The sequence below is a fragment of the Trachurus japonicus genome, chromosome 2, assembly GCF_045865225.1.
Source record: "Trachurus japonicus isolate A0001 chromosome 2, Traja_1.0".
Taxonomy (NCBI): Eukaryota; Metazoa; Chordata; class Actinopteri; order Carangiformes; family Carangidae; genus Trachurus; species Trachurus japonicus.
Window position 1 is genome coordinate 8,290,434 of NC_140908.1, and position 24,180 is coordinate 8,314,613.

The 24,180-nt window shown below is 46.9% G+C and overlaps 5 protein-coding genes across 25 annotated transcripts in view; 4 read left to right on the forward strand and 1 right to left on the reverse strand.

Annotated features, from left to right (window-relative positions):
• LOC146990722 (uncharacterized) overlaps positions 1–24,180 on the reverse strand; it is a 142,876-nt gene that overhangs the window by 60,084 nt on the left and 58,612 nt on the right. The window lies entirely within an intron of this gene.
• Positions 17–10,548, forward strand: zc3h13 (zinc finger CCCH-type containing 13). The gene is made up of 20 exons (XM_085798342.1): positions 17–228; positions 913–1,083; positions 1,232–1,335; positions 1,427–1,541; positions 1,653–1,764; positions 1,852–2,018; positions 2,110–2,258; positions 2,357–2,557; positions 2,653–2,820; positions 2,904–3,247; positions 3,358–3,852; positions 3,963–4,211; positions 4,301–4,811; positions 4,902–5,092; positions 5,896–7,212; positions 7,830–8,573; positions 8,670–8,813; positions 8,948–9,148; positions 9,284–9,447; positions 9,905–10,548. The coding sequence occupies exons 2-20, from the start codon at positions 922–924 to the stop codon at positions 10,112–10,114; spliced, it is 5,748 nt and encodes a 1,915-aa protein (XP_085654468.1). The 5' UTR covers positions 17–228; positions 913–921; the 3' UTR covers positions 10,115–10,548.
• rpl31 (ribosomal protein L31) lies at positions 12,099–13,870 on the forward strand. The gene is made up of 5 exons (XM_085798352.1): positions 12,099–12,149; positions 12,695–12,798; positions 12,997–13,122; positions 13,597–13,709; positions 13,800–13,870. Exons 2-5 carry the CDS (start codon positions 12,695–12,697, stop codon positions 13,829–13,831), a joined length of 375 nt encoding a protein of 124 aa, XP_085654478.1. The 5' UTR covers positions 12,099–12,149; the 3' UTR covers positions 13,832–13,870.
• chst10 (carbohydrate sulfotransferase 10) lies at positions 15,350–18,542 on the forward strand. Its single transcript, XM_085798276.1, has 6 exons — positions 15,350–15,432; positions 15,863–16,006; positions 16,092–16,201; positions 16,295–16,520; positions 16,662–16,767; positions 16,857–18,542. Exons 2-6 carry the CDS (start codon positions 15,901–15,903, stop codon positions 17,407–17,409), a joined length of 1,101 nt encoding a protein of 366 aa, XP_085654402.1. The 5' UTR covers positions 15,350–15,432; positions 15,863–15,900; the 3' UTR covers positions 17,410–18,542.
• LOC146990730 (mitogen-activated protein kinase kinase kinase kinase 4-like) overlaps positions 20,983–24,180 on the forward strand; it is a 35,175-nt gene continuing 31,977 nt past the window's right edge. For all 13 annotated transcript variants that reach the window (XM_085798363.1, XM_085798402.1, XM_085798383.1 and 10 more), the window contains exons 1-2: positions 20,983–21,231; positions 21,633–21,698. In XM_085798363.1, coding sequence (XP_085654489.1) covers positions 21,175–21,231; positions 21,633–21,698 — 123 coding nt within the window. In that variant the 5' untranslated portion in view covers positions 20,983–21,174. The remainder of the gene's footprint in view (positions 21,232–21,632; positions 21,699–24,180) is intronic.

Here is a 24,180-nt window from a genome sequence, read left to right on the forward strand (position 1 = left end):
GCCTAGTATTATATTCTATTCGGTAGTGGGCGGTAAAGCGACACCAGCGGAGTACACAGACACAAAGCACCGAAGAAGAGCAGCACCTATGATGCGCACCTTCCGCCAACATGAAGGCACTCAGGGCAGTTTCTGCCTTAGATTTTAAAGAATAAACCTGGTTTATTCTGCAAGTACTGACTCCTCTAACTGGACTAAAGTAGATGCGACACCGACTCAATATCCTGGGTGAGACGGCTGCTTCTTCTTTACGCTGTGGGCTGTGGACGCGCTGCTGAAGCTCCGAGGCCCCAGAAAACATGAAGTCATTAGCTCTGTGGCTAACTAACTTTAGCATTAGCATCCATTAGCTTGTCTTTGAGCATGAGGCGTGGAAAAATAAACATGGGTGGTCGTTATCCGTCTATTTATCACGTATAAATGATCGTTAGGCTCTTGGAGAGTGGTGCTGAAACCGTGCGGTTGCCTAGCAACTTTAGCTAATCTTAAACCGACTTGCAAGACGAGCTCGCTAGAAGTTAGCGCAGAGCAGCTGCACAGACAACAGACCGGGGCTTTTACGTGTGTTTTTGTTGTGATTGTGTGGCTGCCAGGAGCTAAATTAAAACTGCAAACAGCTCAGTTTATGAAGCCCATTCTTGCAGGACAATTAATAAGCTTAAAATAAGTTTCTTAGCTGCAGTGTAGGATGCTAAAAGTTGTAGCCTTGCACCCAGAATGAATGAAATTGGGGATAGAAGTAAAAAACAGCCACGTGACAAAGAGAGTACAATGCTGTTCAGCTTTAAATGTTTTGTTTTTAATACAATCAGTCTATTATCTGCCCTACATTTACATCTTTAACATTACCCCTGCATAGATGTAGTGTACTGTACAGGTGTGTTGATGCAACATTGTCTGTCATGTTTCCAGTCCTGCAGAATGTCCAAGATCAGGCGGAAGGTAACAGTGGAGAATTCAAAAACCATATCTGACAGCAGCAGCAGCACCACGACCAGCACTACCAGCAACCCCGCCGCCCCCTCCCGCAGACCCAGTGTGTTCGAAAGACTTGGCCCCAGCACTGGGAGTAATGCTGCTGATGTACGTACTGTCCAGACTGCAGATCATTCACATGCATAACAACTTGTAGGAAAAGTCCTGTGTGTTATACTGATCTTATTACCACTCAATCAGATTGTTCTCTCTACATGGATGTTGCTTTATCAATCTCATTCTCTGTCCCTTCCAGAGTCACTGTAGAAATTGGTTAAAGACTGGTAATTGCAGCTACGGCAACACTTGTCGCTACACACATGGAACTCAGCCACGAGGCAAAGGATTTAGCTTTAGCCGGTGAGGCGACTTGAATTGAATATAAATGTAAGATCTAAACAGAGGCTTCACAACACACATATATTTAAATGTCTTCGTCTTCATGGGGCAGGTCAACCGAGAGGCCCACAGGTGATCTGCGGGAGAGGATGAAGAATAAAAGACAGGATGTTGACCCAGAAAACCTGAAGCGAGACCTTGACGAGCCCACATCCCCCACAGCAAGAGTGAGTTCTCAACTTTTCGAAGTAGAAGTTACAACACGTTTCGTCAATATAAAATAAATGGAAGCATGGTATGCAAAGAAAAACTCAGTGTGTGTTTGTGTCCATCTATAGCAGAGAGACTCCTCCAGAGGCCGACACAGAGAGAAGGAGGATATAAAAATAACAAAGGAGCGTACCCCAGCTAGTGAAGAAGAACCCACAGAGTGGGAAACCAATCGTGAAGGTACAGCTCCTAGTTTGGTGATGTATTTTTTATGATTTGAAGTTATGGAAAGAACATTCTTATTATAGGCTTTGATTTGACTTTCAGATTCGGATATCGGTGACTACGACTACGAGTTATCCCTGGAAATGAAGCGCCAGAAGATTCAACGTGAACTGATGAAACTGGAGCAGGAGAACCTCGAGAAGAGGGAGGAGATTGTCATCAAGAAAGACGAGACTCCCACCAAGACAAGAGCCACCGCCTTGCCAAAGGTAAGTAAACGTTTATAGTCACCGCCGGTTGCCTCGTTCGAGAGACTCTTTATTTAAATTCCCACCTGATCTGTCGTGTCCGTCCCCTCAGGCGTCCCCGGAGCCGCTGAGCTCTAAAGACTCCCCCTCATCCAGGAAGTCCAGCGGCTCCCCAAAACACAAAAGTGGAACCAAAGGGCTCGGCTCTGGAAAAAAAGAGAAGAAGGCGTCCATATCGTCCCCTGTGTCAGAATCTGCCAGGTAGGAGTCTGTGGTCACTGCAGGATGATGTTACGTTGCTTATTCACCCGCTAATTTCATAATTACAATGTGAACCTCTTCCATCTTGATCAATCCAGGTCTTCAAAAGGCAGCCATAGTAAAAAGAAAGGACCCCGTACCCCCAGCCCCCCACCCCCGGTCCCTCTGGATCTTCCCGTGATGGGGAAGAAGCACAAAGGCAAACACAAAAACAAGGAGAAGTCTGAGGAGAAGCTGAAGGAAGCGAAAGACCGCGGACGAGATACAGAGAAACACAAAGAGAAGAAGGAGAAACGCAGGTACGACCCCCATGCCCCCCCACTTCTCCGTCAACTCCTCTACTTTGGTGTCCTGTATTCTTTTTTTAAAAATTATGTAACTTGTCGTTTCACAGGGACCGATCGGACAGTTCCCACAAAGCCAAGCGGTCGGTGACGTCAGAGGAGCGTTCGGGCAGCGTCTCGTCCCCCTCCAGAGGGGCTTCACCTCCTCCCAGGAAGAAATCCGCCTCTCCTAAAGCGTCGTCCCACAGAACCCCGGTGCTGGCGTCTCCTCCTCGCAGGTAACCACATGAAATATTCACTTGTATCACTTTATTTGAATCTGTAAATATTGGACACAGCTAACCGACTTCTCTCTCCGCAGGTCTCCCTCTCCTCCTCGCCACCAACGCAGTCCCACTCCTCCCCGCCACCACTCCCCCTCCTCCCACTCTGGCTCCTCCGCCCAGCGGCACTCTCCGTCTCCTCGCCGGCGCCGCTCATCCTCCCCCGCCTACCATCGGAGCAGTGGAGCGGGAGCGTCCACCTCCTCGCCTCAGAGCTCCAGGCGCTCCCGATCGCCTCCGGCCTCCCACGACGCCTCCTCCCCCCACCGCCGGTCCGACCGGTCCAGCCCCGCCCGGCACAACTCCAGAGGACGGGAGAGGAGCCGGGGGGACAGAGAGAGGAGTCCGCCGGCCCAGGAGCGCAGACACGAGCGCAGAGATGGTAACGTTATGGGTTTCTATTGTATTTGTCTTATTTCTTTGAGATTAGTGAGTTGAAATGTGTTAAAATGAAAAGAATCCATTCCTCTCTTCCTTCTCTTTTGTAAACAGACAGCCGCAGCAAGCGAGAGAAGGACAGCGTCCGTGACGACCGGGACTACGACTCCGAACAGGTGTCATCAAGAGACGCTCGGGACGACAGGGAGACGAGAGAAGCTCGGGAGCGGCGGGACACTCGCGAACGAGGAAGGGAAACGACCCGGGACTCTCGCGACCACCGAGACAACAGGGACGTGAAGGACTCCAGAGAGAGCAGGACGGACACCCGGTCCAGTCGGGAGTCCCTGGAGCGCCGGGACCGCGAGCGGGAACGAGAGAGGGAGCGAGAGAAGGAGCGGGACAAGGACAGAGAGCGAGAGAAGGAGCGGGAGAGGGAGAGGACCGACACCCACAGGAAGGAGGACATGTCTCAGGACGACAGGGGCTACGGCCGAGGTCACGGGCGGGAAGACGGAGGGAGAACCGAGGGGAGGACGGAGAACAGGACAGACCGAGGCGAGAGGAATGGACGAGGGAGAGGGCGTGCAAATGAAACATCTGACAAAGGCAAGAGCTCTAAAACACTACTACTACTAGACACTACTATACCGCTTCTTTCTTTTGTTTTTGTGTGTTTTTTCCAAATCTATAATATTCTCCTTTTTACCGTCTGCCAGGCTCAAACAGAAACTCCCGTGGTTCCCAACTGGAAAACACCCATGATAGCTGGGAGTCCCGGAGCAGCGCGGTGCGCGAGCGGAGCGTGGAGAGGAGCACAGATCGCAGCGCTACAGAAAGAAGCTCCGAGAGGGGGTCGGACCGAGACCGCTACGAGGGCGAGAGGAGAGGAGAGCAGGCCCGCGACTCCTCCTACGACAGGAGAGGAGGACACACGGAGCGGGACCGCAGAGACAACCGAGAGAGAGGTGGGGGTTTGTTTTTAAAGATCAGAAAGGTGTAGATATGTTTTTATTCCTAATTTGTTTGGCTAACTTTATTATCTTTGTGTTTCCAGATCCAAGAGCAGCTTCTCCAAACAGACACCAGGGCCGATCAGAGGAGTCGGAGAGGGAGGAGAGGAGGGACGAGCGCAGGACAGACCGCCTGGACGAGAGACGGGACGACCGGGCCCGCGACCGGGAGCGAGAGAGAGACAGGGAGAGGGACAGGGAGCGGGAGAGAGAGAAGGAGAAGGACAGGGAGCGAGAGCGGGAGAGGGAAAGGGAGAGGGAGAGGGAGAAGGAGCGAGAGAAGGAAAGGGAAGCGGCGGAGAGGGAGCGGGCCAGGGAGAGGGAGCGGGAGCGGGAACGAGAGAGGGAGAGGGAGCGGGAGAGAGAGAGGGAGCGCGAGGAGCGGGAGAGAGAGAGGGAGAGGAAGGAGAGAGAGCGCGAGAGGGAGCAGCGGGAGCGAGAGAGGCAGCGGGAATGGGAGGAGAGAGAGAGAGGAAGGGAGGACAGGCGGGACAGGAGGGAGGAAACCAGGGACGACCGCTCTGTCCGAGAGACCCGGGACGACCGCAAACCAAGGCACGTATCGACGTTATCAGTTTTCAGAAATAAACTAACAACATCCTGTTTGTTCATCTGTATTAATCATCCTCCGTTTCTCTCCGTCAGTCGTAAGAGGCCCCGGGTGGAGAGCAGCCCGAGCCCCCGCTCCTCGCCCAAGCGCCGGGACCACAGCTCGGCAGACAGCGACGGCTACAACAGTGGCGAAGACAAAAGTGAGCGCCCGGTTGGCCGAGGGCAGGCCAAGCTCCACCCACAGCCCCTCCTCCCCAGCCCAGTGTGTCCGCCTCCATCTGACAGTAGGGAAAATCTTTTTGAAAGGACACACTCCTGTTTAATGGGGAATGCACCTCTTATAATGCACATCCTGGAATGTAACTGGTTAAAGTCTTATTTCTCTTTGGTTCATTTTGTGAAAACATTTTCCTTCACGTCACGTACCAAAGTCAAATAATACTTTAAAACAAAGTAAAATGCACTTTCTTGTTGTTGCCAATTAAAAATTGCACTTTTCCTCTGGCTAAAATGAAACTGCACCTTTAATTAGTGGAATATTAAAGGGAAAGTTCAATATTTTGGAAAATTGGCCCATTGCCACAATCCCTATAGTCTTAGGAGTAGGTTTGTTACAGAGTTGTTTTCAAGGTAAATTCATGCAAAACCACTGATGTGCGTTCCCGTCGGGGGGAATTTTTTCGGTAAACAGTCTCTGCATTTGCCTCTAAAACAACTCTGTCTCGTAATGTTCTGTTATTATCTCATAACGTGGTGAATGTGCAGGTCACAACTTGTCCACCAGAGCGTTTTGGAGTTGTTGGATTGTGTATTTGATGAGTTTGATGAGGGAAACCAAGAAATCCCATGAGCCTCCGTAGCGTAGCTCTGAGCAGCTTGCGGCTCTGCTCCGCCGTTCTAAAAATAGCTTGCACCAACAATTAAAGGTAACGAACCTACTCTAAGACTATAGGGATTATGGCAATGCCAAAATGTTGAACTATCCCTTTAAGATTTACTTTTGTTTAACCTTTTACATTCACGTAGCAGTTGTCCTGCTGAACCGGCCTCAACTGAACTGACGTGACTCTTCCATGTTCATGTCCAGGTGATAAGCATCGTGTCCTGAGCCAGGTGGTGCGGCCCCAGGAGCCCTTGCTGCGCTCTCCTCCGAGAGCCGCTCCATCCGACGACAAGCTCGGCCACTGGAAAGACGAGGAGCGCCGAGGAGCCGGGGAGAAGAGAGAGACACGCAGCCGCCACGAGGACCTGGAGCCTCGCGTGGAGCCTCGCGTGGAGCGCAACAGAGGGGCCGACAGGCGAGGAGAACACCTTTCAGACGCTCCGTCCGAGTCCCGCGGCAGAGCGAGAGACCAGCGAGAGTCCACGCCTCCGCCGCCGCCTCCTCCTCCTCCTCCTCCTCCTCCGTCGTCCTCAGCCCTCAACACCGGCAGCGACGACAGAGACACCGCCGGCTCCCAGTCCCACGAGGAGGGGAAAAAGAAGACAAAGTCACAGAGGAAGGGGCTGAAAAAAGGTCGTAAAGATGAGGAGATCGGCATCGGCGGCGGTGGCGGCAGCAGCGGCAACAGCATGGCTCCCGCAGCGGAGCGTTTCAGCCTGGAGCCCCCGCCCAGCGCCGCCGCAGACGGACCGCCACCTTTACACTCTCCTAGAAAAGTCGGCAAGAAGAAGGCGGTGGACCGAAAGAGGAAACGGTCCCGAGGAGGAGAATCTGACGTGTCGGAGGAGGAGACGACAGCCCACCAGCCTCATAACAAGAGGAAGAGGGGTCCCAGGACACCGCCGCCCTCCATGAGGCCCGATCACCGCGGCGCCGGAGGCATCGCAGAGCCGTCCCCGCTGCCCAAGATGGACAACTTCAGCGACTGGTCGGATGAGGAGGTGACGGACCGCGCGGGACCTCTGGAGACACATCCTCCCTTGGCTCCCGTCGAGCCTCTGAGGAGAGGCGCCGTCCCCAGAGCGGGCAGAGACAGGGAGCGCTGCAACCCCCCCGCCATCGCCCCGCTGCTCCCCCAGGACCCCCCGATGCTGCTGCAGACTCTGACCCCGCAGCCCCTCATGTCCCAGCCGCTGCTGCGGAAGCCCCCGCCGGAGCAGACGCGCAGCAGCAGCATGGGGAGCAACCAGAGCCGCACGTCGTCCCGGCGCCTGCGCTCGCCCTCCAACGAGTCGGCCCACCGCGACGACCTGCAGGGGGCGAGGGCGCGCCGGGGGAGGCTGCAGGGCGCCAACTCCCGCGACCGGGACAGAGAAAGAGAGAGGGAACGAGAGCGGGAACGGGAGAGAGAGCGGGAGAGAGAGAGGCCGGGGCCGGTGGTGAACGACCCTCCGGGCGCCGAGAGGAAATCCCGCATCGACCAGCTGAGGAGAGGCGACCCCAGCCGCAGCACCTCATCAGGTAAATACACAAACACACACAGACCAGGGGATTATCAACACATAACACTGAATGAATGAATGAATGAGTGTTTATTTCGATCACAGCATCAAAATTTCAACAAAACAAATTCAAGGTAGTAACAAATACTATATAGCTGGTCGAAAAGGGTTGCGGCTGAAGCAAAGCTTATAGCTGCCGCACCCTCGTTTCTCATTTCATTATAAAAACCATAAGCAGTCTGATCGGAATGGCGCATATGCATACACACATACATACATACATATACCTACACAGTGCGTCCCCCACCGACCATCCTATATCCACAAACCTTCACAACTCAAAAACAAAACAGGTCGAAATTTCCTTGGTTACATTACACATCCCATATCAATCCTCAACTACAAACATACGCTAAAAAACAGTCAGAAACAAACAAGAAAACTTCATGTTTGTTGCAAAATTATGTTAATTATTTCCCTTTGTTGCTCTCAACATTTTCAATTTTGTACTTTTCAAAAATATTATTTTTAAACATTGTTTTTAAATGGGCAACATTTTTACTATCTTTAATATCTTCTATACTACACAACTTACTTATTACTTACTTACTTGTCCCCGTCTCTGTCGTCTTGCAGACCGGCAGGATTCCCGCAGCCACAGCTCCAGACGCAGCTCCCCCGACTCCGAGAGGCAGACCCGGTCCAGGTCCCGCGCCGGCTCCTACGACAGTCGGGAGCGGGAGAGAGAGCGGGAGCCGTTTGAGCGGGAACGAGAGCGGAAGGACCTGCGGCCTCCTCAGCAGCAGCAGCAGCAACAGCAGCAGCAGCAGCCGCAGCCGCCCCTGCTCCTCCAGCAGCCGCTGCAGCCGCAGAGAGACTGGGAGCCCGAACCGAGGGACTGGCCCAGCCGGGGACGGGAGCCGCTGCTCATGCGTCCCGGCCGCGAACCCCTCCTGAGGGAGCGGGACATGAGGGACAGGGAGCGCCTCCTCCCCGAAGGACTCCTCCAGCAGCACGAGAGGGAGCGGGAGCGAGAGAGGGAGAGGGAGCGGGAGAGGGAGAGGGACGGCAGAGGTGATCGAGAGCGGGAGAGGATGATGATGATGGACCTGCCGCCCCACGGGGATCCCAGGGCGCCGGGGCGAGGGGACCTGAGGGGGGACTTGAGGGGAGACCTGAGGGGAGACCCGAGGGGAGACCTGCGGGGAGACCTGAGGGGAGACCTGCGAGGGGACATGATGAGGCAGGACAGGAGCGACTACGAGCCCCTGCTGCCGAGAGAAGCCTTCAGCCCCCCAGAGCCCGAGAAGGCGAGCAACAGCCACCATCTCATGGTAGATCAACGAGAACGGGAGCTGGAGAAGGTGGACAGCATCGACGGTAAGAAGCTTGTGGCGTGTGCGGCTTTGAATGTAACTTTCTCCTATGTTAAAAGATGGATGTAATTGAATGTGTGTGCTCTTTGTGTGTTCTTAGGAGACGACGATGGGAAGGAGGATGATGGCCAGTCGGTCCCATCTGTTGGAGAGGAGTACGAGCCAATCAGTGATGACGAGCTTGATGAAATTCTGGCCGATAGCCAGAAAAAAGAGGATCAGCAGGATGATGAAAAGATTACAGGTACCAGGAAATACAGGAATGAACTGTTTTTTGCATTTACTCTATTATCACTTAATATGTTTAATCATGAAAACAGAGCTGGTGCACCTTGTAAAAAACCAAAAAAACAATGCTATCATGCGACATCCCATCAGGTCCTCTGGACGTCATCGATGTGGACTGGTCCAGCCTGATGCCCAAACAGAAGCAGGAGCCGCGGGCAGCTGGGGCCGCGTTGCTGCGGTTCACCCCGGGCGCCGTGCTCCTCAGGGCCGGCATCTCCAAGAGACTGGCCGGGCCCGAGCTCCTGGAGCAGGTCAAAGAGGTGTGCAAGTCAGAGCTGGACGACCCGAAAGGTGAGAGCGATGATGTCACTGAACCACACAATATTTACATTTTTATCACATTTTTTCTTTTTCTTTTAAACCAAAAGTGACTGATTTTATGTGATGCGTCCATCTAAAAACGTGCTTTCACTTCCATTTTGCCAGATGCTGATAAGCTGTTTGAACATGACCTTGGGGCTCTGAACATGGCGGCCCTGAACAGGCGGGTGGAGCGGGCAGGTTTGCTCACCAACCTCGGGCCCTGCTGCAAGGCCCTGTGTGCCCGCAGAGACTTCGCCATCCGCCGGCAACTGTTAAAAAATGACAAGGTAGATGCCGTCCGATCACTGACTTAAAGGGCATTTCCAGTCGTAATCAATGTTTACCTCAGATACCAGGTCACCTATGATCAGTTCATTTCATACCATACCACACTCCCAACTGCGGCGTGTGGACGTTTGTATTGGTTTATATGTATCGTTTTTTCAATGTTCATTAATGGGCTCCAGACTAATTTTTTAATTGTTTAAATTTAAATTATAAAATTTGCTTTACAATTAAATTAAATCAAAATTCGGACTTACCTTAGCTTCCGCATTATTCCTTTCCGGGTCGAAGAACAAACGCCTCAGAGTCTCTCTACTGTTTTGTTCATTGATTACGACTGGAAATGCCCTTTAAACCTGTTTGATATTGACCTTCTTTGTGTTGGTTGTACCCGTTTCCTCACAAGCGTAGTTGTTAGAAGAAACATGTTTAGATCTCTTATCTCATGTTCCTCCTCAGGGCCTAACGAAGCAGTACCCCGCGACGCCAGTAGTGGACCAGGAGCTGCTGCAGATGAGCATGCGTCTCTTCAGAAGGACCATGGCCGGTCAGGCTCCGGCCCCAGAAAGACCCGACAGCGGGTCGGCACCGGCGGCCGAAGTTGCTGCGGCCGGTAGTAGTAAGCTAAGCACGGCAGCAGCAGCGCAGCCTGAGGTGTGTGTGTCCTGAAAGAAATGGGCCTGATGAGTAAAAGACATGCAGGTGAAGGCCTCTTAGCCTTCACTTCTTCTAGCCCCCTAACTCTCCATCTCTCCCTGTCCCATTTCAGTACATACACAGCCTTTTTTTTTTAGACACAAGAAGAAATAAAGAAAAAAAAAAACAGCAAAATTGTGAATCTCAGTTATGCGTTACATGTTTTGGATGTTCTGCAATTGCTGTGCCATAGACTATTGGACATTCTAGCCTATGGAGGCGTGTAATGAACCATGTATGAGACATAAAACACCTACAATGATTTCATGTTTTTTTTTTTGTGAAGTCTTTTAGAGCAGCTTTTTAACTGTATGTTTCATCTGCCTAACCAAGTTCAATTGACTGTTTTGTTTTCATATATTGTGCATTGGTTACTACAACTGTGCATTAAAATTGTTAGATGTTGATTTTTGTAACGGGTCCTTTTGCTTTGTATGAAGTGAACTGTCCAGCCTTCAAACAAATGATTTATGTTGTAACTGTATTTGTTTACATTATATATCACAAAGCATCTGCAGAGCAAATCGACAGCATTTGCTGCAGAGACGTTTCCGACCAGCAACACTGAAACTGAAGCCTGCCGGGACTTGAATGAACGTTTCCCATGAATGAGCACTGCCAAACTATTCCTTCTCTGAATGTAAGTTGTTAGAACTGTGGACACATTCTTGCTTTTTTTTGCCTGATGTCTTTGTTTTGAATAGTTTGGCAATGTCTCTCTGAAATGAAATGAAATGAACTGAAGTGAGTGCTGAGAACACTCTAGACTGCAGAGTACCAGATCTTCAACACTGCCAACGTGGATCTCCTCCTTATCCATCCAAAAAGGAGCCGATGTGCTCCTGATAGGAAAAGACCCCAGAGTGATTAGGTAACAAAAAAAGACTGAACATTATTAATTTGAACTTCACATCTTGTTTATTCGTCCCATTGTCGACCATCAAGAGTCACAGTAAAAAAGAAAAAAAGACTTGTACAGGTGGATAAACTAAAGCTCTGTGAGGTGGTTGTATCAACACTTGAAAATAGCAGGTTGTGAATGCTGGGACAGAAATTCAACGGACACACTACTTTCAGTGTTGCACTGAACAGCTTAAAGATCAGAATAAGAGTGGGGAAAAAAGCTGTTGATTTAGAAACCTGGATTCAACATGACACCACCTCACGTCCATGCAACTGTGACTGAAATCGAAGTGACATTACAGGAGGCATGAAGAGACTGGGCTCTGATGTTGGAAGACTTGCTTGTGTTTCTTTTCCAAAATGTGCAAGTAATGATATCTGGTTCAATGATGTATTTTAATTTTTTACTGTAAAATAATAAATGTAGGATGACATTTTTAAATTGTAATGAACATTTTGCTAAATAAGGACAAAGGGGAATGCCAGCTCATCAAGCTGAAATTGCTCAAACAAAAGCCATGAAAACAGCAACACTAATGCAGACATTTGCATTGAGAGGTAAGTGATGAACATGATGGATAATAACAATTGAATATTTCTTTTACTAAAGGACCACTAACACTACTAGAGCATTTTTCTCATATCTAGTTGTGTACGTCCATAATCCTAACATGAAAGACATTTTGTTACATTGTGAATGAATGAGATGCCTCAGGTTCTGTCTTACTTAAAAGCTATTAAGTTTTTTTTTTTTTTTTTTTTTAATCACTACTGTGAAGCACATGATATGTGTTCCTGGCTAAAGAAACGTACATAAACAGATCTTTCTTACAATATTTCATATAAAGTTTACTGTGATCTGCAAAAAAAAAGAAGTAAAATTCTATTTAATAAATATTTTCTCGATGTGTATTTTATTTATTATTTATTTCAAATCAGCATCTACTCACGAGTGTTTAAAAAAAACGCGAGGTATCAACACTAGGAACCTTGCAGCTTGTCTGCTTGTTGCCAGCAGCCGTTAAATAAGACGGACAGGTTTCCTTTACCCACAATCCTCTGCTTTCGGTCCGTCCTTCCAATTTCCGCCTCATCCCGAGTCGAAGTGAGTATTTTGCTCGGGAATTAATTTCCTACAATCTAACGCCATCCTACGATATTAAAGCCGCAATCGAACACACAACGCACATAAATGTACATATTATCGCTGTATTGTGGTTTTAAGAGGTTTATTGAGGTGGATGGACAAGGTTTAAGATGATTAAAAGGAGACGGATGGTAGCGCTCGGTTGTAGCTGAACCGGAGTGGCGTCAAGATGCTATTGTGGCTACGCGTTGCTCCTTGTTGTGGACTAAAACTCGTCTTTTGTTAATTTATTCATGTCACAAACTACTGGAAGTTGTATGAATTGTTATTTAGCACAACACAAGTGTTAGTTGAGTTAGCCAATAGCTGTAAGTTATACCGGCAGGCTAGCCCCGCGTTAGCCTAACACTTTGATTTAGCGTAGTAATGTGTGTGGTTGACTTTTGTGGAGACACTTTCTTGTCCACATAGCTACATTGGTGCCATTTCTTTTAACGTTATTTCTTTCTTGCAGTGTTCACATATAACCCTAATAAATGGTAACCTGTGTGTCTTGTTTATAGATGGCCCCAACCAAGAAAGGAGAGAAAAAGAAGGGGCGTTCAGCCATCAACGAAGTGGTGACCAGAGAGTACACCATCAATGTCCACAAGCGCATCCATGGCATGTGAGTTCTGCAGGAGGACACTTTGCATCATTTATTCAACACATCTGGAAACATCCACCCAATGCTAGATAAGAAATGACACATGTGGCGTGTTGCATTTGAGTGTGTGTGTTGAGATTGTTGATTTAGACTTGTCACTGATGGAAGAACAAGTGCTGATGGTGTCCCTCTCTTTAAAATGCTTGTTGTCTTCTGTAGTGGGTTCAAGAGGAGGGCTCCCCGCGCCATCAAGGAGATCCGCAAGTTCGCCATGAAGGAGATGGGAACTCCTGATGTGCGCATCGACACTCGCCTGAACAAGGCCGTGTGGAGCAAGGGTGTCAGGTGAGAGATGAGTTTCTATTGTTTCTAATCTTACATCTGAATGTGCAAACACAAGTACACTGTCTGGCACACCTGGCAGCTTGCAGGTGGTGGTTGTATGAGGTTCCTGTGGGATGGCGTGATGCAGCAAGATGTGACAGTTGGAGATGAATATACAGTAATGTTTAACTTTAAAATGTTTACATGGCGTGTGACTGCTGTTACAACTTGAATTCAAGCTTTGAGGCTGGGTTAAATCAATGTTTGTCACATAAAGCTTCAATTTGTGGTGCCAGAAATTATTTTACAACAAACGAAATGCAGCTATCCTTGTTACATTTTGTTTTTTATTGTTGAGGAGCAAATATATTTTTGCTGCCGCTGTTCAAATGACTGTCTGCGTAATTTGGATATTTTATATTCTGTGCTTTTCATTGTCAAGTTACAGTTTTGCAGTAGAACCATGTTGTGATGTTTTTGTGTGTCGTCCAACAGGAACGTGCCGTACAGGATACGCGTGCGTCTGTCCAGGAAGCGTAACGAGGATGAGGACTCTCCCAACAAACTGTACACCCTGGTCACCTACGTTCCTGTCACCACATGCAAAGGTAAATGTGTTATTCACAGACTCTGTCACTCATAATGAAATAATGAGGACTCTTTATTTACCCCTCTCTCTCCCTTTTTTTGTCCAACAGGTCTGCAGACAGTCAATGTTGATGAAAACTAAAAAGTTCTCTCTGCGAGTGGAATAAAAATACAATAAAAGAAGCTTTTTTGTCTTGTCTTTATTTCTGCATATGTTTGCACTGAATGATTAATTTGGGATGTGTGTGTCTTAAGACTTGAATTCATTGCTACCGTATATTATAAATGTTCAATGGCAGTGGCGAGAGATGCTTTTCAATATCAAATCAATAATTTGCTCTCAAAAGTAATGAAATTTAAGCCCGTACCTTGGCCATAATACTGTTAATAAAAATTAGCTGTTTCAGGGGGCTCAGTTATATTTTTTTCTCAAAGAAAAGGGGCATTCAATTTTAATGTGGAAACAAATCATTGATGTACAGTATGAATGTATTATAGATCTTATGTTGAACATGCTGCCAGTTTACACTGTGACAAAGGTTTTTTCACTAGTGTCAGAGAACAATACAGCAACAACGATACAATGTTGTAAATTAATTTAGAACAGGGTTGTTTTTTTTCTTAACTCATATTTGTGGAAATATTGTCATATTGTAGAAAAATCATGTCTGGACAAGCATGTACCCTACTTTTCCTCACAGTTTGGTGCAGGTTTTTGTCTCAAGAAAAATAGGGAATGTAACTGTTATGCCAGCTGATAGAATACACACAGTGGTCAAATATTTAAGAGTTGTGTCCACTGACCTGTGGCTTCAGCCCTTTCTTATACTGTTTTCTAAGAATCTGGCAATTTCCTTACAGTCATAAGATAAGATACAGGCAATAAAGCAAGGAATAAAGATACAACTCAAGTTTCTCAGGTGTTTGATACTGTCACAAGTCCCATGGTTGTCTTGTGGTCATCCTCCCTTCAAACAGTTGGTTTATCTACCGAGGTCACACTAATCAAATCTACAACACTGCAGAGAAATGATTAACATTTCCACCACAAAAGTATCTAATGAAAATGAAATTGACAGATTAAAACCAGGCAGGGGATGTCAATGAAACGTAATTTAAATAATTGATAATATTGGCAAAATATTTCATACACAAAAGTCAATTTCTAAATGTTACCCCATTTTTTCATGCTTTTTTGAAAGAGCTCTCTATATTTTGTGATTCACTAAAGACCCTTGTATATGAAGAAGAATTATACGGCTATGAAAACCAAATGGATTTTATTTTATAGCGATTATACACTTATAAAAAATATATTCATTGGTAGAATAATGTTCAGAATTTGCCAATAAACCTTGACAAATATCACACACTGGACCTTTAATATAAATGCCTTGTAAGCCCATGAGGGATGGGCAGCTTTGGTGTATGACACTTATGACACAAAATAAAAATAACTTACTAACTACTTTCTTGCTCAGTTTTAAAGTATTAGTTATGTTGAAATTATTCTGTTTGTAAGATTTGTCCAAAAAAGAAGGAGAAAAATGTGAATGTGAGGTGCGTCGCCGCCTCTCCGCCAGCAGGGGGCGCTACTGGTTTTGTTGGTCGGATGTTGCGGCGGAGTGAGTGCAGCAGGGTCGCAGCAACAGCAGCAGCAGCAGCGGACCAGACGCGATGGCACCGTCCAACATTTTCTCTGGAGTTTGCGCAGCCGTGAAGTTGCTGTAACTCAACAAGAGGGTAAGAGACAATGTTTTTTAAACTCTTGCTACACGACAGTTGTGACATTACACCCGGAGAAAGAGTGTGTGTCGGTCCGGACTGTCTCTGCTCTGTCTGTCTGGGAGGGACAGGTGTGGCTAGCTGGCATGCTAACCACTTAGCTCAAGTAAATACACTTCATAATAGCTGCTGTGTTTTGAATTAGACAGCGTCGGACGTTGGTAGCAAACTAGTCACGTTAGCATTTGACTGTAACCGATATCTATTTAGCTGCTAAGCAGGAAACCTCCAGCTTTTATCCTGCTTGACGCGCAGACAACGGGACAGCTTTAACCTTAGATGATGCGGGGTTTTGTTTACAATCGATATGTAAGACAACACCTGGCTATTCAGGGTTACATTATCCAGTCATCAGCTGTCCTGTCCTCCTGTCCGGCTCTGTGTCCAGGTGGGAGAGCCGCTCACAGTGTCCATGGCCGTCGGCTGATGCTTGGAGCGATGCGGCACCACTGGCTGCTCCTCGGAGCTTGCGGCTGGGTGCTGCTCATCCTCATGTTCGTCAGCAAGTTCATCAGCTTCAGAGCTGTGGATGGTGAGCTGGGTGTTGTATATTATGGTGGTACTATAGGTTATGGAGGTAGAAAGATGTTTAACCCACTCTGATGTGTCATTTCCAGACTATGGAGAGAGGGTTGGCGGCCAGAGTTGGACAGTGCCTGGTGCCAAGGTGGTTAAACCCATCTCTGTGTCCAGCCCGGAAAAACCAGCCTCAAAGCCTTCAGATCAGGTAACTAATGCAACTAAATGCACTCTATCTTTACCTTTATTTTGAGTAAAGTCCTGCATAAGGCTCTTACGTGTGCATGTATTTGTGTTTCAGCCCTCAGCGGTTCCTACAGTGTCAGATTGGCAGTCGGTTGTGGACAAGCGAGTCAAGCTGCTCTCCTCCGTGTGTAAGAACAGCAGCCTCAGGAATCTGACTCATGTCTCCATCAGCAAGTTTGTCCTGGACCGCATCTTTGTCTGCGACAAACACAAGATCCTGTTCTGCCAGACGCCCAAAGTGGGCAACACGCAGTGGAAGAAGGTCCTCATTGTGCTCAATGGTCAGTGTGGAGAATAATGCACGTTCACTAGCATTTTTTTTGTGTGTGAGTTGGCTGTACAGAAATGGGAAAAGCATGACAGGCCACTCCTTGAGCTTTGTTTGTTTCATTAGCTAATGCAATTGAATCATTTGCTGGCAGGAGCATTTCCCACTGTGGAGGAAATCCCAGAAAATCTCGTCCACGACCATGAGAAAAACGGCCTGCCCCGCCTCTCATCGCTGACACCGCAGGAAATAACCCACAGGTTAGTTTGGAACGACTGTGATAAAAGTGTATGTCATGACACAACTGGAAAAAACGTCATTCCTGAACCGTTGTTCTTCTCCTCAACAGATTAAGCACCTACTTCAAATTTTTCATCGTGAGAGATCCCTTCGAGCGCCTGATTTCTGCCTTCAAGGACAAGTTTGTGAAGAACCCGCGCTTCGAGCCCTGGTACAAACATGACATCGCTCCGGCCATCATCCGTAAGTACCGCAAGAGCCACCGCGAGAGCACCCTCGCCGCCTCCGGCCTGCACTTTGAGGACTTTGTCCGCTACCTGGGCGACGTGGAGGGCCGCCGCCGCATGGACCGACAGTTCGGCGAGCACATAATCCACTGGGTGACGTACGCGGAGCTGTGCGCGCCCTGCGACATCCACTACAGCGTGGTCGGCCACCACGAGACACTGGAGCAGGACGCCCCCTACATCCTCAGAGCGGCGGGCATCGAGCAGCTGGTGTCCTACCCCGCCATTCCCCCGGGCATCACCCGCTACAACCGGACCAAGGTGGAGCAGTACTTCTCAGGCATCAGCAAGCGAGACATCAGGCGTCTCTACGCACGTTACCAGGGCGACTTCAGCCTCTTTGATTACCCAAGCCCAGACTTTCTACTGAACTAAAACGATTAACACTAAAGACTAAAAGATGCTTTCATATAAAACCCTCTCGACGTCGAGGCGGAGGTGTATCGTAGCCGGCTGCCGGAGCTGACAGGCTCGCACGCAGTCGATCGCACACTGTAACATCTTTGTTCTTATTTTAGCTACTCTCGTTGAGATAAGTGACAGGCTGTGGCGACGTCGACTGCATTTGCAATCACTGAAGAAGTGCTTATATATTTAAACATATACCAGTGCTGTTGCAAAGAGAGGAAGCATCACTGATGAAGAGAGAGAGAGAGAAAGTGCTGCAAAAAGATGGGATGTAGGAAGGATCAGGTACAGGTCAACAGGAGAACACGTTTACGATCTTCTATTTAATGTGTATTACTGAACTGTATGTCAAAGAGGTGTACTCTAACGCTGGGGATACAGGCCCGTTACCCTGTATAATGTAGCTATGATATTGCACTGTATGGTTCACCTACGATTCATCCCGTCGACGAGTGGAGCTATGCGTTCTGACATGTTGTGTCAAAAGTGTATTTTCTGTACTTGTTGCAACTAGCATGCTAGACATAGACCAAGATGAGTCTGTATCAGGGATGCAAATCTTTTTTTTTGGACTAGGAGACTTCACAGCAAGAACATATTAGGATTGAGCAACTTGACATTTTTTTGGATTGACGTTTTTATGAGCTCCATTAACGTCTATATATTTTTTCTACCATTTGATTTTTTCTTGATGCAAGGCACGTCAATGCCTTGTATCTTTCAAATCTCATAATAGAACATCAAAATGGTAAAAAAAACAAAACAGGATAACTACCTTTCACACTGAAGACCTCGTCGTGGTTGCACTGCCTCGTAGACGGTTATATTATTGGCACCGGGACGTTAAATGGAAAGTCGGCACTGAATTTTAAAGGATGGTTTTTTCTATCAGAAATGTACTGTGTAAATGTTCTTAACATAACTTGCAACTCAACATTTGTATTACATGTTGCTATTTATAATATTATTAACTTGCTGACTAGTGGCACAAAATGTGTCTCGGTTGTGAGACAGCGAACGCCTGGCGACCTTTCCTTTTGGACAGGTGCTCGCCACAAGAGGACAACACTAGTTAGTAATACAGTTCCATGTAAAATAAAGAACGTGTTTATTTAATCTATTTTTTAGTATTGACACTTTTATTTCCTGGTTTAGTTTTCATAAATTGAGATTGTTGGTTTCCTTAGGCCCATTTCCTGCAGTAACATCAACTGTCCACTAGGTGGCGGTAAACATTTAATATTTAACCTCTTCATCAGAAACCACAAATGTCACTTCACAGGACAGTTGATATTGTAATAAGGGCAAAACAGTGACTTCATAGTCATGTGTCAGCGGTAAACAAAACATGCAGGTTGCCAGTGTAAAGGGATTTTCATTATCAGTGTCATCCGCACAAGCTTACCTTATGGCAGATGGATTTAAGTTGATTTACGGAGCTTAAGCACCAGCTAAGTGTCTTAAGAGTGACCTTTAGTCTTGCATGCTTGTGCTTGCGAGTGTGTGTCTGTGTGTCTGTCTGTGTGTCTCCACTACTGGGTTACATACATCTCTCATCCTGCCTGACTGGTTTGTCCTGCCATGTCATTTGAATGTGTAGTTCAGGTTTGTTTAACCAACAGATTAGCTCCGTCTGTTTGAACATTTCATGGTGGAGCTGTGATAAATGACTGAAACGTTGCAGTTGAACGTTTTTTCCCCCCCCTCCTCCTCTGCTTCTCCTCACATTAACACTCTGCCTCCACTTTTAGTGTTGTGGGCAAAGCACATATAGTAGCACTACACAGCAATAAATGTGTGTTTACTGTACACTGCTGCACTGTATCCTGCACATCGATTTGCATTGATGGGAAGCTGGGGCTGCATGTTTGGACTGAGCTCTGACAATTTCATGTTATTACTAAGGAGGTGATTCTATTATAATCCTGCAAACTGCTGCAAATCACTGCAGAAATACTTATATTGAGATCAAATATTATTTAGGTCTATATCACTATTTGAAGCAGGCACTTTTTGTGAGAGCACTCAGTGTAAAAGCCACATTCAGCTTCAGTGTTAATGAAATTAAACATTTTGTTCCTCAGGCTCAAGCTGCTCCACAGACTCCACTGCTATAACACACACACACACAACATCACCCCTGTGACTGCTCACTTGCCACACCCATGATTACCAATATTGACACCGAAGCCTCACACGCGCATGTCCATGGAGATGCTGTGTGGTGGGGGGTCTGCTCCTGTCTGCCTCCGTCTATCTCATCTGCCCCGCAGCATGCCTGGACTCCATTTATGCGACTGTGCAGGGTGATGGGAGTGTGTTGAGTCAGTGAGGAGTCGTGAATTAAAGCACTGTGAAAAAGCTCTGTATCCATGCTTGATGATACCGAGGCCCAGCCCTTTTCTTTCTGAGTGCAGCCGACCGGCTTCCTGTGTTTGTGCGGTTCTCAATCACAGCTGCGTCAAGCTAGACAGAAGGAAGGGTGAAAACGGAAATCCTCGAGTTTCTTTTCAACATAAAAGCAAAGTAAATGTGCATAATGCTTGTAGTAACAACAGTTTGGTACCTTCCTGATGAAATTATTAGAGCTTATAACTACGTGAAACTATATTGACACATTTAAGAAATGTATTTGTTTATTTAAGTGTTCTGATGTTATATTTGTACTATATTACTAATGTGCTATAGTTATTTAAAGACTGTACGCTAATTGGTACAGAGTCAGATTTTATAGACTAGATATAGCTGCCAAACCACAGTGCAACAGTCAAGATAAATAAAAAAGAGACTGCAAAGGAACATAAGAATATAGCTAGAATAAATAATGTTAATAATGAAATAAAACAAAACAAAACAAACAGAGGAGAAAAAAATAACCATTAGGCTATAGACATAGCTAATATGTATGTGCTCTTTAGTACAGTTATCATTAATTATGATCTAGTTTTATACAGCAGGGCTCCAGACCAACTTTTTTGTACTTGGAGCATAGACAGTGGTCCCCTAACTTAAAATTTTAAGAGCACAAACAGAAGATTTAGGGGTGCACACTGTAAATCAACTTGCAAAGCACATATTCACATTTCCTTTTAATTCATGATCCTCACACACACATTGGCCTGCCAGTGCCACCAGGTATGACAGATACCAGATTTTTTCGCCTCCCTCCACGTTTCACCAGTGTTAAAATAAAAATTTAATGGTTGCACATGCATGCACAAATAAATGAACAATATTACTGTCTGTGTCTCAAAATTTATGGGGCATAATGCTCCCATTTGGAGGCAAGTCTGGAGCATTGTAACACTGATGCTCTGGTTTTATTATTTACTATTATAGTATTATTTCTGCTTGTATCTATGTTACCTCAGATAATAAGACACATTTTATTTAAATTCACATTGAATTCCACGTTTCAGTCGCGTGGGAGGAGCTTTTATGCTGAAACGCCGAACCGGAAGTGAGTGTTTCCGGTCCAGCTTGACTCCAGTGGCACGAGCAGCAGGGGGAGAGAGAGAGAGAGGGAGGGAGAGCGGACTTGGACAGTGAGCTCGCTGCTGCCACCTCAACATGGAGTAGAGACCGCTGCATTTACTGCTAAGGAGCGGAGCCCCACAGAGAGGAATAGGCGACGGCCTCTGGTCAAATTCATCCGCCGAAGGAGCCCGCAGATGAACCAGCGGACACCGGTTTGAGCAGACGTTAACGGAAAGCTCGGCTTTTATTGGAAAGATGGCGAACGACTCTCCGGCTAAAAGTCTAGTAGACATAGACTTGGCTTCATTGCGGGTGAGTGCTGCTGCTGCTGCTGCTGCTGCTGCTGGCGAACCGAGCCAGTGTGTGTGTGTGTGTTTTTTTGTTGTTTTGCTGTGTTTTATCTCACGTTTTTTAAAATTTCGATCAACCACACAGCCCACGGTGAGGCTAACGTTAGACAAGTTGTAACCTGTCCCCCGATGTCGCTTCTTGTTGGGGCTGAAGTGTTGAAAAATGACCGCTGAGCCATAGCGAGGTGTTGCCAGTGTCTGGTTTTCCTTTGTTCCGAGATGCATTTGGCATGTAGGGTAGACCAGGGCGCAACAGCTGGCTCACTGTGCACTGTGTTTATTATAAATGTATAACACTAACATTGCTTTTATTATTTTACCCAATCTGAACCGCATTTCTTCTCCCCTTTTTTGTCTTTTCAGGATCCAGCTGGGATATTTGAATTGGTGGAGGTAGTTGGAAATGGCACCTATGGACAAGTATACAAGGTTGGTTGGAGGCGCAGTGCATGGCCCTGTCTTGTTTTCACAGTGGAGGCTCAACATAGCCAACGTTTTTTGGTTGTTTTTTGTTTTTTTTAAATCTTTATCTTATCTGGGAACAAAGGATCTGACGTGAAAAACACCATTAGGATGCATGTGATGCAGTCAGACCACAGCACTGATGCTTTAAACAAACAGATGTTAATATAGGAGTACGGTAGTTTTGTTTTGGTTAAAGTCTGAACAGAGGCTGTAAAATGTCCAGCTGGGAGTGTGTCTGTGTGTGTGTGTGTGTGTGGAGTGAATCAGACAGTCTACAGTCTGATGCATCACCGATCTTACATCACCTGTCTTTCTGAAAAGTGGGTGAGGAGGCAAGGATGGAGAAACCTGATCTGTCACCAGGCTGATCCCGCTTACCTCACCTTTCTGTTTCTGTCTGCAGCTCCTTCATCTCTCTCTTTTCTTTTTTTCCCTTTTTTTTTAACTAAACCAAATTTCATATCCTGTTTAAATCTGGACTTTTCCACTTCACTGGATGGGAATCCCACGCTTTGGGCCATCTGCTGTCGGTGTCACATTTCTCTGTTGAAAATTAACATTGCTGCTGTTGAAAGACATCGCCAAGGAGGGAGAGAGGGCGAGCGCTCCTTGTTGTTGAAGTCGAAAGACGTGGAGAGTCATCTCATCTGTCCTGTCCTTGGCTGGTTTTGCACTGGGCCTTGTTTTGTTGTTGATGTTGCAGCCGGCTCGTCGTTTTGTCGCCTCTATACATCCATGCACGATGTGCTAAAGATTTGTTAAGCACAGCACAGGCTGTTAATAGGCTAGTACCAGCAGGCTAGCCAAAAAAACATCAATTTGCTTGTGCACTAAGCAGCGAGCTAAGCTGAGTATTTAATTCTAACAGCCCACAGTGCTCCAGTGACCTGCATTCAATCCCCCCAGCGCGCTGACTGAACTCCCAGGATCTACCCCCGCCTCTGCTCACGGAGCAAACCCATCTGCATGCATGTGCTTCACAGGATCACTGCACCTGAAGTCCAGGCCTGTGGAGAGGAAGAGCAGGGATGATTGTGACCAGGAAGTGTGATGCATGCCTGCTATCTTCCCACCAGATGGTTCTGAGCCGGGCGTATGGGACAGAGAATTACTGCTTCTGCCTCTTTTTGTCCCTTTAATCTCTCTTGCTCCATTCACTGTCCAGTGTTAATTCTATTTGCGAGTGCTGCTGTGTGGGAATGGAGCTCGTACAAGAGAGAGGGGCTGTCAGATTAGCCAGCAGTTGACACAAAGACGTGGTCGTAACAGGCTGCACGAGATAAGCAAAAAAAAAAAACCCTGTCGCTGCTCAGTATGGCTGAAAAACACCCCAAAAACACGAAGCTTTCTGTCGATCAGCTGTCGATCAGATCAGCGGATTGCCTGTCAGTGTTAACAAGTCAAATGAGCATGTGGCCTGCGAGCATGTGCAGTAGGGTGGTGGTTAAAGAAGGAGGGTGGGGGGTGGCTGCAACTGGTAGAGGAGCAGCTGTCCAGCTCCAGACAGAACCTGCCCACCGCTCTCACAAAGCTGAGTTTGTCCCCTCGCTCCTTTTCGGGTCTCTCAGTCAACCCAGTCAGTCAGATCCACAGAAAGGAGGTGTTTGTCTGCAGGATTTTCAAACGCCAACCGACTGAATAATCACAACAGCCCCCCTGCCCTCCCCCCCAACTGAAAACGGGGTGGAGTTTCTTCTCCCTCTGAGGCTTTTTCTGCTTTGTCAAGCACTTGGTCACAGTTTGCAAGGCCCCTTTTTAAGATAATACAATGTGACCAAGCTTCTTTCCTCTTTGATTAGCACTGACTTTTGATTCCTTGGAGACATTTTTGTGTTTTGTTATTTACGGCAAGCTGCAGAAAGCTTATTGTCTGACCTTGTTCTGAATTAAGTTAGATTTCACAATAAAAGTCTAGAGCAGTTTTTGCATTTATGGTTTTTTTTTTGCCTTTAGCAGCTGTGCAATAATCTGGTGATAACATAATCATAAATTGCCGTCGGATGATATTCACAGTCTTATTAGATCCTGCTCTAAAGTAGAGACAATTTATTGATATTGGGAATTGGTTTTGAGGACATTTTGGCACAAAAGGACATGGCTGTGTCTTAAAACCAGCACCGACAGCTGGCTCAAGTGTCTGGTCAGATTTGTAGCCTTGTTCACTTACACTTTGATCAGATAGTTCCTGATTTAAATCACAATCCTGGCGACCGTGAACTGTATTTTATTCGACAGTGTTATTCCACTTCGTTCTCTTGTTAAAGTGTCGTTTCGGGTGTTCATACTATTATAACGATATTGAAAACAGTCAAACAATACTTATTAATGCTGGTTAAGGATAAAAAAAACCCTCAAAAATCTATTTGTGTGTCGCTCGCTATGCTGCTCCACTTTCAGCTTTTCATTTTATCCCCAGAAAATTAAAGAACGGAGCTGCTCTCTAAGA